Genomic DNA, 16,651 nt, shown 5'->3' on the forward strand with positions numbered 1-16,651 from the left:
AGCTGCATTGAAAGTGCTCAGTAGCCACATGTGGCTGGGGGCTACCAAGTTCTGTGGCACAGGCTAAGGAAGTTCTGCCCTACAAACATTAAAAATAAGCAAAGACCTTATAATGTGAAAGTTGCTGAGAAAAACTAGAGATAGCACCAGTAAAGTAACTGGAATTGGTTCTTGTTTAAGGAGAAGAGATCTTTATGTTTCACTTTGAGGTGAAACTTAAGTGTCCTCCTCTTGCCCCTACCCTCACCGCCCGCTCCCCGCCCCACCCCCCTGCCCACACACACAGAGTTCCTCCTCTTTTCTCTTAAACTCCACCAAGTGTCTGGACTTTCTGCCTTTATCTAATTTAAATTATTATTCAGAAATCTTTTGAAATCTTATTTCTTTGGCAAACTGTAAAATGTCCTAAGTAAGCCACTGTATAGAAAAGGTTCTGTTCATAGTTTATTAATTGAGATATGATTCACATACTATAACATTCACTTCATTTAAAGTATACAATTTTGTGGTTTTACTATATTCACAGAATTGTGCAACCAGCACTAGGATCTAACTCTAGAACATTTTTATCACCCCTCAAAAAAAACCCTCTATCCTCAGGCAATCACCCTGCCTCTTCCTGCCTCTCCAAGCTCTTCGCAACCACTAATCTACTTTCTGTTTCTATCAATGTGTACATTTGGGACTTTTCATATGAATGGAATCATATAACATGTGGCCTTTTGTGTCTGGCTTCTTTCACTTATCCATGTCATAGCATGTATTAGTACTTCATTTTTTTATGACCGAATAATATTCCATTGCATAAATGTACCACTTTTCTTTATTCATTTATCAGTTCATGGACATTTGCGTTGTTTCTGTTTTGGGGCCATTATGAATAATGCTGCTATAAACATTAATGTGGAAGTTTTTATGTGAACATATGTTTTCATTTCTCTTGAGTAGATACTGAAAATGGAATTATAACTTTTCCCACAGCAGCCTGCCCCATTTTACATTCCCACCAACAATGCTAACTATCATTATCTGTCCTTTTGATTATAGCCATCTTAGCGTGTGTGCGAAATGCTGTCTCATTTGGTTTTGATTTGCATTTCCTTTGTGACTGAAGATATTGAGTCTCTTTTCATGGGCTTGTTGACCATTTGTTTATCTTCTTTGGAGAAATGGCCATTTAAAATCCTTTGCCCATTTTTTAATTTCGATGAAGTCCAATTTATCTACTTTTTTCGTTTTGTGTATGTGCTTTTGATGTCCTAAGAAACCATTGCATAATCCATAATCGTGAAGATGTATACTTATGTTTTCTCTAAGAGTTTAATAATTTTAGCTCTTACATTTAGGTCTTTGATCTTTTTGAGTTTATTTTTCTACGTGGTAAGGATCCAACTTCATTCTTTTTTGCATGTGGATATCCAGTTGTCCCAGTACTGATTGTTGAAAAGACTATTTTACCCCCATTGAAATGACTTGGCACCTCTATATAAATTATACCTTTAAGCACTCTTTAGAAAGCTGTCTCCTAAATAGATGCTAATTGGGGACAAAAATGGGGATCTCTTTAGGAATAAGCCTTATCTTCTGCTTTCTACTTACTCTGAGCAAAATAGGGCTTTTCTAATTATAAGCCCTTTGGAAGTCTTTTCTTTCTATTTTTTGATTAAGGTATTAGAGCCTAATGACAGTTTAGATTTTTTTCTGATTAAAATTGTTGTAATAGTATTGATACTTTAGCATAAGTCAAATAATGAAAATGGATTCTAAAATAAAAAAGTTTCCAGTGTTCTCTGCCATGGACACTTCTGAATGAGTTTTTCCAGGCACCTCCCATCTTTCTTTGGTTTGTCATCGTCAGGATTTTTGTGCCATGAGAACGAACCCCATGACTAGACACAAGCCAGAGGGCCATTCTGCCATGTGTTTTTCCTGACGTTCAAGGAGCAGAACCTGTACTGAGTACAACCTGCTTCCCTTGCAGTCTGATAGCCACTACTCGAGCCACTCCAGCAGCAATACCCTCTCCAGCAACGCATCGAGTGCCCACAGTGACGAGAAGTGGTACGACGGGGACCGCACAGAATCCGAACTCAACAGCTACAACTATCTGCAAGGCACCTCTGCTGACAGTGGCATTGACACCACCTCCTATGGCCCCAGCCACGGCAGCACGGCCTCTCTGGGGGCTGCCACGTCGTCTCCTCGCTCGGGGCCAGGCAAGGAGAAAGTGGCACCCCTGTGGCATAGTTCCAGTGAAGTGATCTCCATGGTCGATCGGACTTTGGACACAGAGAGCCACGGCATGGACCGGAAAACAGAATCTTCCCTGAGCTTGGATATCCACAGCAAGAGCCAGGCCGGGTCCAACCCTCTGACACGGGAGAACAGCACTTTCAGTATAAACGATGCTGCTTCCCACACAAGGTAACCACCCTTCCTTCTGCTTCTCCCCCGCCAGCCCAGCCCTAAATTGAGTTTCCAGCCTCATCCAACTGTATTTTGCTCAATAGCGTATAAGAAAGGGGGTTTTCATGCAGTGACAGTTATTTTATTTTTATATATGTAATGCTTCTTATTTGCCACCAAAATACTTTTTTCCTCTAATCCTAATGCATTATTTTAAATATGAGAAAAATTTACAAAGATTTTAGACTTTGTAAAGTTATATTTAATTTCGTAAATATTTCCTAACTGCATACCAGAATTAGAAGAATTTTGTAATTTTGGCTTTCAGCTAGTGATAGAGAAAGTAGAATGGAACGGTCTTTTGAAGACATAAGAAGACTTGACCATATTTTTAGAAGGAAGGGGTGTTTGCTCAGGCTAACATGGCATCATTTACAATGCTGAATGCATCCTTTACACTGCCTCTGTATCAGAGAACATCACCCAGTGTTTGCATGGTAATTTTTTTTTCAATAATCGGCTCCTGACGGTGATGTGTGGAGGGTGGGGGGTGTCCAACAGAAAAGGGTAGCTAAAATTAGACATGTCATCTACCTTTCAAAATAGAAAAGCACACATTCTCCTGTATCCTTGGAAAGGCAGAATAAATACTATGTTTTATTTCCTTTTTTGGATTTGAACCTAAAACCCAAAGTATGACAAGATTCTTCCTTTTGAAGGAAACACTCCATCACTGTCTTTTGGGGCCTGTTGTTCTCTGTGGTAGTTTCTCCTTTTACTTTTTGTTGTCAATCATTGATCAGCTTGTATGATGGCATCTAACCTTGCTGTCCTCTGAGCCTATTTTATTATTATGCCCCAAAGAAAAATAACAGAGAAGCTGAATTTAGTTTTACTTTTCTAATGGGAAGCTGGGCACAAAACCTGTCAGTAAACCCCAGATAACCTTCGTGATAGAGGACATCCTCCATTTAATTTGGATTGGTTTAACTTGACCAGTTAAATATTCAGTTCTCTCATTGCCTCTGTATTGTTACTGATAAGATTCTTGAGCTCCTCATCTTTTAAAAGAACAGGTTGGCCCTATGAAATGAAGCATTTTATGCCTTGATTTACCACTCCCGTTGCAGTAAAAGAAATTATTGCGATAGGTCCGGAAACTACATGCCCCCAAGCGAAAAGGAAATTGACAAAGTAGACTCAGTATTTTTGAGTACTGGGCATCCAGGGACCTTTCTACAATTCTGGAAATAGAACGTTTGTGATCAGGTGGGCTAAGGGAGTGGTTGGAAAAGTAAAACAGAAAACTGGGCATCAAATATCATAATAATATAATACAAATATAGAATCACATGACACTTAATCATGACACTTGCTGTTTTAGGCACACCCCATTGTTCTATTAACTATAGCCCATGCATTGACTTAGAACATTTTGGAATTCAAAGTAGTTTCTCTGTGGTTTCTCTTGTTTCTTTGGTTTTCCGTTCTTTGTTTTAAGAATGATGTTTTTATCTGGGGATATTTCTCTGGCCTAATTTGATGGTAGAAGAAAGTCAGTTATAGTTATAGAGGTCTTGTCTAGAATGGCATCACCATGGAGTAAGGTCGAAAAGAGCTGGTCCTCTGAAGCCAAAGCACGAAACATCAGCCATGCCATCTAACAGATCTGACAAATCCCGGGGGATCTACAAAGTCCCCACTGAAAAGTAGGCACCTGGGATTGCACTATCAGAATGTGCTGATGAGCTGCCTGAAGACCTCAAAGGATCATCCAAATTTTCTGCTTCAAACTGACCATGCAGAAATTATTTAAATCATCATGTAGAAATAACTCTTCTGTTGAAAGTCAAACTTACTAGAGAAGAGAAGAATGTGGCCTTTCAGGGAGAGTGGCAGGGCTTCCCACCCACTGGTAAGTTGAGTCACATTTGTTTCTTGACTCCGGTAAATGGGGATGCTTTGTGACTTCAGTCTTTTGATCTTGGCAGAGTGAGCTGGATAATCAGAGCTTTAGCAACCTTCCTATTCTAGAGGAAAGGGAGACTTAGCCACCAAGTGCGCATTGCTAGAAACTAAAATCACTGCAAATTAGAGTGTTTGTGTCCTCAGAAGACAGGAACAGCAATTAATGTGGCGATCTCTTGACAGTGCATACAAGAGCTTATACCTGGGACTTGGTGACAAAATCTAAATTACAGTGATTAAGTTCCACTGTGTATTTCTGCCTGGGCTGTGTTCCTACACCCTCTGTCCTCCGGGCTCCCTGTTGATGATTGTGCAGGTTTTTTGTGTGTGTGTGTGGCACCCCATGAGAACTGCATTAATGTAGGTTGGTAATTACATAGAGTTGTTATATTCGAATGTCATTTAAAGAAGCCATATACACTGATAACTTTCTATAATTAAAAAGTCTATTAATTACTCTAAAGTGTTGCTCCCTAGAATGAATGAATGAGTGTGTGTGTGTGTGTGTGTGTGTGTGTGTGTGTGTGTGTGTGTGTGTGTGTTCTTTGAAGCTTGGAAAGTTAGGGAGAGATTTTATTTTAGTTTTTGTAATGGCTGTTTTACTTTCCAGTCTTAAAATGAATCACTCAAAAAAAAGGATCATGGTGAGCATAGGAGAGGTGAAGATAATTCTGATTTTAATATACTCTCAGAAGCTGGGTTCATTTTGTTTCTTAAGAGTTCTGACCTTGGCAGGAGACAATGCCAGTTTGTGCGGTGCTCTCTAGTCCTGGTACCCAATGATGTTGCCAATGTTAGAACTAGATTTAAGAGAATACAGTGTAAAGCTAAGAACCCCGCCTCATACTTGCACATACACATGTCTTCTGCAACATCCTGACCTGGCCTGTACACCCTCATTAGCCAGCCCTTCTACTGCCTTCCTTCTCTGGGGAGTAGGCCCTTCCGAGCCCTGTACCCACTTCTGTGATCACTTATACATCTTTACTGCCATCCAGTTCAAGAGGATTTCTCACCTGGTATGTCATCTCAGCACCTTTGCATAGTGTGTGCCACCTGAGCATAGGAGATAGTTGCTCAATATATTTTGATGAACAAATAGGAATAACTTCTTCCTTAATGTTCCCACTTTTTGCATGATGATTCAGAGTCTCTAACAAACCTTTTTAAAAATAGCATAGATCTTCAACTCCTAACTCCTCTAGAAAACAAACTACTATTACATGTCAAAGGTTTTTGTATAGGAGTATCAATATTTGCACAGAGCTGTAGTGCTTTTATGTATAGGTGTATGTATGAGAATATATACATGAAATCCTTGTACAGCATGAATTTTTAATAAAGTCATTGCTATATAAGACTTTTTTAATCTGCAAAATATAACGAGGAGGGATGTCATAAAGCTTATATGCAGATATCAATCAAATCTGGATATAGGTTGGTTAGTGTATGATATTCACTACAGGGGTTAATTAAAGACCAGGAGAAATGCCTGCCCACAGTTGTCAGTACAGTTCAATTTCATGAATGTGCTTTTTCTGGTTGACCTAATAAGGTAACTATTCACGCCAGAAAAGCTGTATGCTTCTTGAGAGGAGAGGTAAAGAAGGGCTTCTTATATTTCGTTTACATGAACACGAAGGCATGCCTTGGGCTGCTCTAGCGCACTGAAGTATCTGTGCCTCTGCGTGTGTTAGAGCTGGGGTGGTTAAATTTTATTCTCTGCCCTTTTTGTCATTCTATGTATGTGAAAATTATGCCTTTGCCTTCGTTCTTTGTTTAGAAATTATTCCATTGTCTTTACCTTTAGCATTTCTCTTGTTTTTTCCCGAAATTTTTTTAATTGCTAACAATTAATTGCCTCTCATCTATATTTTTGTCTTAAGGTGAGAATATTATTTTTCTAAAGGCTATGGGCTATTTCAGAATTTGAAAGCGTAGGCTCTAAAATGACAAGCCCAAGTCCTTCTCAACATGTGGTGGGCTCGACCTGCCATACATTTCTGGATCATTTGAATTGATGACTTCTGCTCTGTGGTGTCGCACGCAGCGAACATTCAGGGTTCTGTTTTGCTTTTCTACAGCGGAACTCCAGGTGATTGTCCAGCTTATGGGAGTGGGTGATTATTTTATTCAGAACTTTTGTGATGTCCAGCCAACCTCAAAGACTGAAAAACAGAACCACCGTGGTTGAAATTTCAAGTGAACATTGAGCAAATGAGACCTCTGTCAGGCCAAAATGTCAAATTGCTTGATACAGAGCTCACCAACATTTATTATTACTTTGTTCTTTGATGCAACTAATCCACTTATTCAGTTGATATGGAAAGCCCAGATTCTCCAGATGCCATTAAATCATAAGAGCAAAGGGATTCTGAAAGGACAGAGTCCATTCCTTGTCATAGTTAAACCATCCTACCAAGACGAGAATTTATCCAATTGCTTAAAAGGGGAGGCAAGGTGAGGGAAATAATCTCAAAAAGAGAGATGCCACAACTTAAGACCTGTTCATAACTTTGTCCCATAGCCACCTATTTGAAATTCCTCTAGCTGCAGCTTAAATATATAATTAAGAGAGAATAAATGGGTTCTTTTTTTTAGCTGAATCTTCTCTAAACATGAATAAGATTTTTGAAGTCTAAAATTATAAAATGTATAGATATCAACAAGAGGCCACTTGAAAACAATTTTTAAAAAAGAAACTGTAACAGTCCTCCACTTCCAAGCAAGTTGAGAGAGAAAAATAGGGAAAATAGATTTGGATCCTGAGATTCGGGTCCAAGTCTCAGTTCTACTATTGACCAGCCGGGTGGCCTTTGGGCAGTCATGCCATTTCACCAAACTTGTCCCTAATCTATAATCTAATAACACCTGGTCAGTTAATTAAATGGTGTTTTTGTGTGTGTTTGTTGAGAATAAAAATGGCTATCGAGTGTATTACAAACTGTAAATGTTGTTGAAGACAGAATGTTTTCTGTCATTTCTTTTTTTAAGTTCCGCATCACCAACCTTAATGCAGATATCTAGCTACTCTTTCCTCAACAAACGTGTATCTCCCTGAACTCCTCTATCTTTATGTGATTGATACTGTAATCATATTTTTGCCTCTCAATTTTTTTTTTTTTTTTTTTTTGCTGTTTTAAATTCTTTTTAGATGTGAAACCTGGACTTGAGACTCTTCTCAGCTCTGCCTAATAAAATGATAACATTCATAGTCATCTTGCTAGCATCCTGTTAAGTAGCTCAGCGTTGCAGATGTACTCAGCCTGCGATCCGCAGTGACCCCCAGGCCTCTTCTGCTGCATATGCCCAGCCTCATTTTTCCCCACGCTTTATCTATTAATGTGCTCCTGTACTTATTCAATATCTTTCTATTGTGGATGAACAGTTTTTTTTTTTACTTCAGTCACTTAGATATCCCCTTTGCCAGCTTAATCATTCCTAATTTTTACCTTCTTCCAATCCTTTAGAATTAGAGCCTTCTGAAGGTCCCCTCCTGAATTGTAGAGCCCTCGATCAGACAGAACTGGCTCGTGCTGAACACAGTGGGAGGACACAGTCCTCCTCAGTCATTATCCTCCACACTATCTGTCACCCAAAGGGTTATTTTTTTCACAAGAGATCACAGGAAAACTTGTCGTCTCCCCTCCTCTATGGTGTTAGGCCACCATCCAGCCTTTGCTACAGCCATTTGACAGGTGACTAATTGCCACTCTTCCTGAAAATGTCATCTTTAGCAGACCCAGCCTGTCTAAAATCTGTCCTTCCATGTCATTCTTGAACAGTAGATGACTCCAAATGTTTCCTTCGGCAGCTTACGGCTAGCCGCACAGAGTGGCTGGCAGATGTTTTCCACAGGAGGAGGTCTCAGTGACAATGCAGAACAGATCCCAGACCCCCATCGCTTTGGCACTCGGGGCTCAGATTCATAACATTCAGGCTGGCCCCTCTTGTGTAGTTCATCCCTTTGCAAGATCCACAGGCAGGTGTAGCTCCTCCTCTGTAAGTGGCCCTGCTGCAATGAGCTCCCTTTCTGCAGATTGGTCATCTAGAGTCCTAACCTGTAAAGTTTTCCCACAACTGGGAATGTGACATAGCCAGGCTGCAGCACATTTGGTTCATGGTTTCATCAGGTCAGGACGAAAAGTTTGGACAGATGCAGACTGTCCCAGATTCTCAGTTACCCCATTGCCACTTCTCCTCTTTTTATATGATGTCATGTGTATGTACCCTCTCTTCCTTTTCAAAATTCATCTCCTGGAATGACCACACAAATAAAAGGTTGGTCATTTTTAGGAAAGAGGAAATACCCTATTGCTTATATAAAGAATAAAGCTAGTGGTCTCTTCCTGAGGAATCCAGGAACACCCTCACTAAATTCTTAGTGGTTCCAGTTTGTCCATACTCATAGTTCAACTCACTTTTGATATAATGAGAAAAGTAGCAACTATTGTAGTTGTCAATTTGTAACATGTCTATTGCTGTTCTCTTTTTGTTTCATATTATTGGCTCATTATCTTCTTACACAGTTCCTGTAGAGGGGCCTAATTTGCCCTGGGTAGAACTGAATTGCAGCATACTGAATTAACATGAAATCTCTAGGAGAATGAAACAGCCCAGCACATACTCCCCTTTGTGAGTATGAAGCTGACAATTTCATTTTAGTTGTTTTGTAATTAAAGCAACTGCAGAGATTCTCGTGGAAGTGTGTGGGTAAACACTTCTGTAGGTGGTATGAAGCCAGCAAGGTTGGTCAGCTTCAAGGAGCCCCACCCACGGCTAGGCCAGGGATGGGGCCACAAAGGAAGGAGGAGATGACCCATTTTAGAATGGAAATTGCTGAGGGGTGCATGCCATAGTACTTAAACCCTAGGGACATCAGAGTCCTTTGGGAGTTCATTACAATGCAGATTTCTGGGGCTCTAGAAAATCTGATATGTCCAAAGAATCTTCATTTACATCAACACCTGCAGGTGGCCACAGTCCGTGTCTAGAGAAACACTACTCCAGTGACGTCACCTAATTCTTAATCTTGGCAATATGGGTTTTGACAAAGTCATAACAATATGAATAATTCAGTGGATTCAAGCAGTAGTTCTCAATTGGTGTGCATACTTGGTGGAGATTTTGCCAAAATACACAACCCAGGTACCTCTCCAGGTCTATTACATTAAAATCTCTGGGATTAGAGCCCAAGAATGTGTGTTTTAAAAGCTCCCAGGTGACCCTCATGTGCCTGCTGAATTAGAAGCCAAGTATATACTAAAGTGCTCACCTTACTATTGTGTTATGTACGTTAATAAATTATTTGTTTATGCTTCTACCTTTGCTCCCAAATCTAATCAGTTAAGCGGGACTATGAACAGAAGTTTGCTGGGAGCTCGTGTCAGCCATCATGTTCACAGACGAAACTAATGATCACGTTCCATGGTCTTATTTAAGCAATTATCCTTTTAAAAATACACTTATAACAGAAATGTAATTTGTAGATTTAATTTCTTGCAATAAAAATAAAGCAACATCCAGTTTTAAATACAGTATAATACATTCGCTTCATCCATAACCCCTCCTTACATTTGAAATGGATGGCTAATTTATCAGTTATTTGAAAGTTTCTTTCATCAAATATTCCATGCCTACAAAGGTCCAGGACTCGTTCTAGGCATGGAGAATATAGTAGCGAACAAAACAGACAAAAATTTCACCCCTCATGGAGCTTGTATTTAAACAGGGAGACAGAATATAAACAACATAAAGAAGTTAAAGATACTGTATGCTACATAAACGCTAAAGTGAAACCCTTCGTTCAAAAAATATTCATTGGGAGTCTGCTGTATTCTGGCATTGTTAGATATACAAAGGTAGAGCCCTACCTTCAAAGAGCTTGTAATCTAGTACAAGAACTTAAATGCTTCTCAGAGAAATATTTGTAATTAAATTCAGACAGGAAGGAAAGAGCTCCCAAAACTACATATACTGTATATATTGCTCTCTCCTTTGACATCTCAAAGCCTTTTCTATAACTTCCCTTTTATGCAGTATGTACATTATGGCTAAAACCATTATGCCTGTTTTGTAAAACATGGAGGAAGAATATGTAATTAGCAGACTATGCAGTCTACTTTCTGTTCTCACCGCTAATTCTTTCTATTCTGAACATTTAGGCTTTGAAAGCCCCAGGGTTTTGAATGCCATTGTTATCACATCAAGACACTTGTTGCTGAGAAAGATAAAATATGGGCAATTCGAATATACCTCTGGTACGGTGGTTTTCAGTATGAGTGAGACCACAGCATCAGCTGGGAATGCCTCAGTGCAAATTCTCACGTCCCTCCATCCCACCCAGCTTATTGAATCAGAATCCTTGGTGGGGCCCTGCAGTCTGTATTTTAACATATATTTAAAAGGTGAGAACCACTTCTAGTAATTCAGACACACTTGCACTCAATTGTAGATACTAATTAAGGCAGGTAAAGCAAGCACATGATTATCCAAGCCGAGAGGTGTGTACATTAGACCTTGATTCATTGCATTTCACTTTATTGAAATCTGCTTCAGACACTAACCACAATTGAGGCTTGAGATATCATCATGTGTGTTATAAAATGTATATGGGGTAGGTACAGTCAGATGAACAAAATCTGCAAAATCTGCAAGCCACGAGCCTTCCATATCGTTTTATACTATCTCGAAGGTTACACTCTTCAAGTTTTAGAAGCTTCTCTCTGTCGATGCTGCCTGTGTTTAATGCATGTCATTCATGTCACTGATAACCTGGGTCTCTGATGTTACTGTCTGCCTCTGTCTTTATATAAAGTCTTTCTCTGCTTCCCCTTTTTTTTTTCTTGATTTGGTGCTCCTTTCTCCTACTATTATTTTGTTCTTACTGATTTAATATAGGGCACTTATGGAAGAGTTTTGCATTCTCTTTTTTCATTAATTTTTAAAGCAAACAAATGGGATATTTGTTATCAAGAGGTAAAAACGAAATGAGGTTGCATTGCTTTTCAATTTATGTTGCCCTCAGAGATTTTTCCCTTCCTCTCTAGCTAGAAAAATATTTGGGGGAAAAAAATGTTAGAGAGATTAGAGTGTGACTAGTCATTTATTATTATTCTCTCTTTTTTGTAAAATGTGAGCCCAATTCTTCTTCCTTAGTTACAAAACTAAAGGAGATGATTACGTTTGGTCTGAAGTACTAAGGCCCATTTAGTGTGGAAAAACTTCTAGATCACCTGTGCTGAGTCCTGTTCCTCTCCCCGTACCTCGCTCAGCTCCAGTCTGTCGCAGAGCCTCATGGACTGATAAGATCTCCTTTCAGATCATCTTTTGCTTTACATTTGTGGGTGTGTTTTCAGTAAAGTACAGCACATTGAGAAAAGGCACAGATCATGAGTGTACATCGAGATGAATTTTCACAGTGTAAACACACCCATGTAATAATCACTACCCAGATCAAGAACTGGAACATTGCCAACATCCAGACACCCTCCTTCCCACATGCCCAGGCACTCCTACCTCCTCCCTAAGGTAACACTAAATCCTAAAATCCTACACTCGTGGTACCTATTTTGGGGCTTTATATAAATAGAGTTATACCATATGTATTATTCTGTGTTTGGTGTCTTTAAGTCAACATTATGTTGGTGAGATTTGTCCATGTGTCATAGGTGGCAGTAGTTTATTTTCAGTGCTGCAGTTTATTTACATTGTGAGAACACATCACAATTTATTTGTCCGTTCTCTTGTTGATGAACATTTCGAGTGTTTTGAGTTTGGGGATATTACAGATTCTCGTTCGTGTCCTTTGGTACACAATATATATGAATTTCTTTCGGGTGTATACCTAAGAGAGGGATAGAATATATATCCATTAAACTTTAGCAGAGACTGCGTACCAATTTGCCAAAGTGGTTGTAACAGGTCACACTCCCGCCAGCCATGTATACGAGTTCTAGTTGCTTCATATCCTTTGTGGCACTTGATATTGCAAGTCTTTATAACTTTATTCATTCTGGTAGGTGTGTAGTGGTCTCTCTTTGTGGCTTCAATTTGCATTTTCTCAATAACTATGTTGAGCACCAATGTTTGTTGGTCTTTTTGATATCCTCTTTTGTGAAATTCCTTTTCAGATCTCTGCCCATTCTTCTATTGGGTTGTCTATCTTGTTGATTTTTTAGGAATTAGTTATATATACTGGATAGGAACCCATTGTTGGATATCTACTTTACATGTATCCTCCTGCTCTTTGTCTTTGGACAAATACTTCTTTTAACAGGATTCAATCCTTTCCTTTATGATCCTATTAAAGAACCTCTGCTTCTATCATTAAAATGTTTTTCCATGTTATTGTCCAGAATTTTTAGATGTACATTTAAATATATAATCTAGCTGGAATTAGATTTTAAGTAAAGTTTGCAGTGGGGTTTAAAATTTATTTTCACCTGTATGCATTATCTCGGGACCATTAGGATTTGGGGTTTTTAGTGTTTTTGTTTGTTTTGGATATTTTCTTAGTTTTTTATTTTATTATTATTTTTTAGTTTTTTATTTTAGAATAGTTTTTGATTTGCAGAAAAGTTGCATAGGTAGTACAGAGAGTTCCCATAGACCCCTCACCCGGTTTCATCTGTTGTCATCATCTTACACTACTATAGTACATTTGTCATAGCTAAGGAATCAATATTAATATGTTATTAACTAAAATCTATATGTTATTCAGATCAGATTAGGACCATTAGTTTCGGACAAATGGAAGTGCTATTGACGAATGATTCGAGACTACATGCTATTAACTAAACCTTCAGTAACAAAGTCTATCATAGTGAGAATCAGCTGTCTTTGGTCTCAGCCTAAGCTGTAGAACTCATTAGGGCTCACGTAGTGTGAACTTAGATCCTGTGCAATCTCTGGGGAGGAAGTAGGAAAATCTTAAAATTAAAGGCACTCCAGGTTTGTGGTCAACTTAAACTCTCATCCCTAATCTTGAAAATTCTGCCTCTCTGAATTTTAAAAGTGTAATGAGTAGCCTTTTCCTTAAGTCCTAGAGACTTTAGTTTTGTAATCTTTAACCAAAGTTTAAAATACATTGATGATAAACAGCTTTTTTAGTCACCATGCTGTGCCTTATATCCTGAGGACTTCTTTATCTTAGAACCAGAGTTTGTACCTTTTGACCACCTTCACCCATTTCACCCACCCCTCACCTCTGACAACCACCAATCTGTTCTGTTTCTGTGAGTTTGGGGTTTTTTTTAGTTTATACATATAAGTGAGACAATATTTGTCTTTCTCTGTCTGACTTGCATAATGCCCTCAAGGTCCATTCATGTTATTGCAAAAGGCAGCGTTTTCTTTTTTGGATGAATAATATTCCATTGTGTGTTTATGTATATACATGTGCGTGTGTACATAATACCACATTTTCTTTATCATTGATGGACACTTAGGCTGCTTCCATGTCTTGGCTATTGCATATAATGCTGCAGTGAACATGGGGACACAGATATCTTTGAGATAGTATTTTTGTTTTCTTCAGATAAATATCCAGAAGTGGAATTGCTGGATCATAGTTCTATATTTTATTTTTTGAGGAACCTTCATACTGTGTTCCATAGTGGTTGCCCCAATTTACAATCCCACCAACAATACATAAGGATTCTCTTTTCTCCCCATCCTTGCCCACACTTGTTATTTCTTGTCTTTTTGATATAGCCATGCTCACAAGTGTGAGATGATGATCTTGTGGTTTTGATTTGCATTTCCCTGATGATTAGTGAAGTTAAACACTTTTTCATATACCAGTTGGCCATCTGTATGCCTTCTTTTGGAAAAATGTCTATTCAGATCCTCGGCCCATTTTTTAATTGGTTTGTTTATTTCTTCTATTGAGTTTGAATTCTGTGTGTGTGTGTGTGTGTGTGCGCGTGCGTGCGTGCGCATAAAAATTTTATTTTTTGGATATTGACCTTTTATCAGATAGATGTTTTCTCTTATTTTGTAGATTGCCTTTTTTGTTGTTGTTAACGGTATTCTTTGCTGTAAGAAGCTTTTTAAATAGATATAGTCCAACTTTTTTTTTGCTTTTGTTGTCTTTATTTTTGGTGTCAAATCCCCAAAAAATCATTGCCGAGGCTGAAATCAAGAAGCTTGATTTCCCCCTATGTTTTCATCTAGGGGTTTTACAGTTTCAGATCTTATATTCATGTCTTTAATCCATTTTGAGTTGTTTTTTGTGTATAGTATAAGATAAGTAACTCTGATGAACATATTTTTACAGAGCTAATATTAATGCCAGATGTCTTTGGGAAGAAGGCCTCAGTGTGTCACTTTGGCCTTGGATGTGAGTGTGTGGAAAACTGTCAGATCCAGTCTCCTCTCTTCTCGGCTTGGGCCTGGCGAGCGTCACCATGACCTTTAGTTCTAAAGAAGGCAAGAAAGAGACGGCTGGACCTTTTACCGCAGACTTTCCTATCACTCGCTTCTTCTAGACTTCACTATAACAAACCTCAGTGGTGCCAGCGTGTTTCAAGCATCCCTGACCGTCTTCACTATTTTTACTTTTTAACTTAAAATGCATACTCAGCCCCAGTGACCATCTTTCACTTTGACAACGGACATTTAAATTATAGTGAGAAAGCAAGGAAGGCCAGCTGGCCTTCCCCATTAATACTTTATGAAATATTCATTGTTCTTTAACCCAGCCACAACCCCTATTCTGGATGACACTTTTATAGCTGACATATGGACCCTGGATGCACACATGCACACTTGGGTCATTTTCTCTTTGTCCTGCCTCCCCTCAGTACCATGAGCTCTCGTCACTCTGCCAGCCCAGTTGTCTTCACCAGTGCCAGAAGTTCACCTAAAGAAGAGCTTCATCCTGCCACCTCCTCGCAGCTCGCACCTTCCTTCTCTTCTTCCTCATCCTCTTCATCTGGTCCTAGGACTTTCTACCCGCGCCAGGGCGCTACTAGCAAGTACCTGATTGGATGGAAAAAACCCGAAGGAACCATAAACTCCGTGGGGTTCATGGACACAAGAAAGTAAGAATTCTTTCGCTTCTCTTACTGGGTGGTTTGCTTTTAACATGGCAGAGACTAGAAGAGTTTGGGGCATTTACTACAGACAAGGAGGCAGGGCTGGTGGTGAAGGGTTGGTTTGGTAGAGAGATTTTTTTTTCCTAAGTAAAACTTGTCTTAAAGTACTTCTCCCCCTCATTCCTTAAATAAAATGTATTGTAATACATTCAGATCTGAGAATATTTGATCTCCCAGGAAAGAGTAAAGCAGTCCCCCCTTATCCATGGGGCATACATTCCGTAACCCCCAGGGGATGCCCGAAACCGGAGGATCCTGAGCCCTACATACACGAAGTTTTTACCTATACTGTGATAATGTTTAATTCATAAATCAGGCACAGTAAGAGAGTAACAGCAATAATAATAAAATAGGATAATTGTAATCAGAGTTCTGTGAATGTGGTTTTTCTCTGATAACCGATCTGGTAACTGACTTGGCTGCTAAGTGACTAACAGGTGGATAGTATTTACAACATGGATGTGCTGGACAAAAAGGTGATTGATGTCTTGCGGCGGGGGACAGTGCAAGATTTCATCACTCAGCTCAGAATGGAACATAATTTAAAGTGTATGAATTACTATTTCTGGAATCTTTCATTTAATACTTTTGGATCATGGTTGACTGGGGGTAACTGAAACTGCAGAAAGCTAACCCTCGGATAAGGGGAGGTTACTGTATGTCTGAAGAACAAACTTCAGAATAATGGGCCCCTTCGTGTAAAGACCACACTTGTCCCTTTGGTAATATCGATCACAGCCTTCCCATGTGATTCTTGACCAGGCCAGGAGGCACGAGAGGGAATGTTAGAAAGTGACTGCCCCTGACTAGAAAGGACCTTTTTATAAAGTAGTACAGAAAAAAAAATAAATGATTCATTCAATTATTTTGTTTTTGTCTATACGAAAATTGCATTTGCGATTCATACCCTGTGGTTTTTTTATGAATACTTCTGTTGCTAATTTTGGATTGGTAGAGCTAACAGTTTCCTGTAAAAGAATGATTTTTTTCCATCAGGCTTTTTATTTTGTGTTTCAAATTGGATTTGTTTCTTTAGCAAATATTTATCTGAGTAGATTGTAATAAAATTGAACAGAATTCTCCTTTTCTCTCCTATAATATTTCTCCATTGACATACATCCTTCAGAGCCCACTGTGCCCTTCATTCAACCTTACTGATTTAGTTCCTACCATCTCTT

At 39.0% G+C, this 16,651-nt stretch overlaps 1 protein-coding gene across 1 annotated transcript in view; it reads left to right on the top strand.

Moving 5' to 3' along the window:
• SIPA1L1 (signal induced proliferation associated 1 like 1) overlaps nucleotides 1-16,651 on the top strand; it is a 321,807-nt gene that overhangs the window by 283,810 nt on the left and 21,346 nt on the right. The window contains exons 18-19 of the mRNA XM_025042110.1: nucleotides 1,982-2,424; nucleotides 15,180-15,419. Coding sequence (XP_024897878.1) covers nucleotides 1,982-2,424; nucleotides 15,180-15,419 — 683 coding nt within the window. The remainder of the gene's footprint in view (nucleotides 1-1,981; nucleotides 2,425-15,179; nucleotides 15,420-16,651) is intronic.

This window comes from Pteropus alecto, unplaced genomic scaffold (genome assembly GCF_000325575.1).
Source record: "Pteropus alecto unplaced genomic scaffold, ASM32557v1 scaffold8, whole genome shotgun sequence".
In the NCBI taxonomy this organism is placed as follows: domain Eukaryota; kingdom Metazoa; phylum Chordata; class Mammalia; order Chiroptera; family Pteropodidae; genus Pteropus; species Pteropus alecto.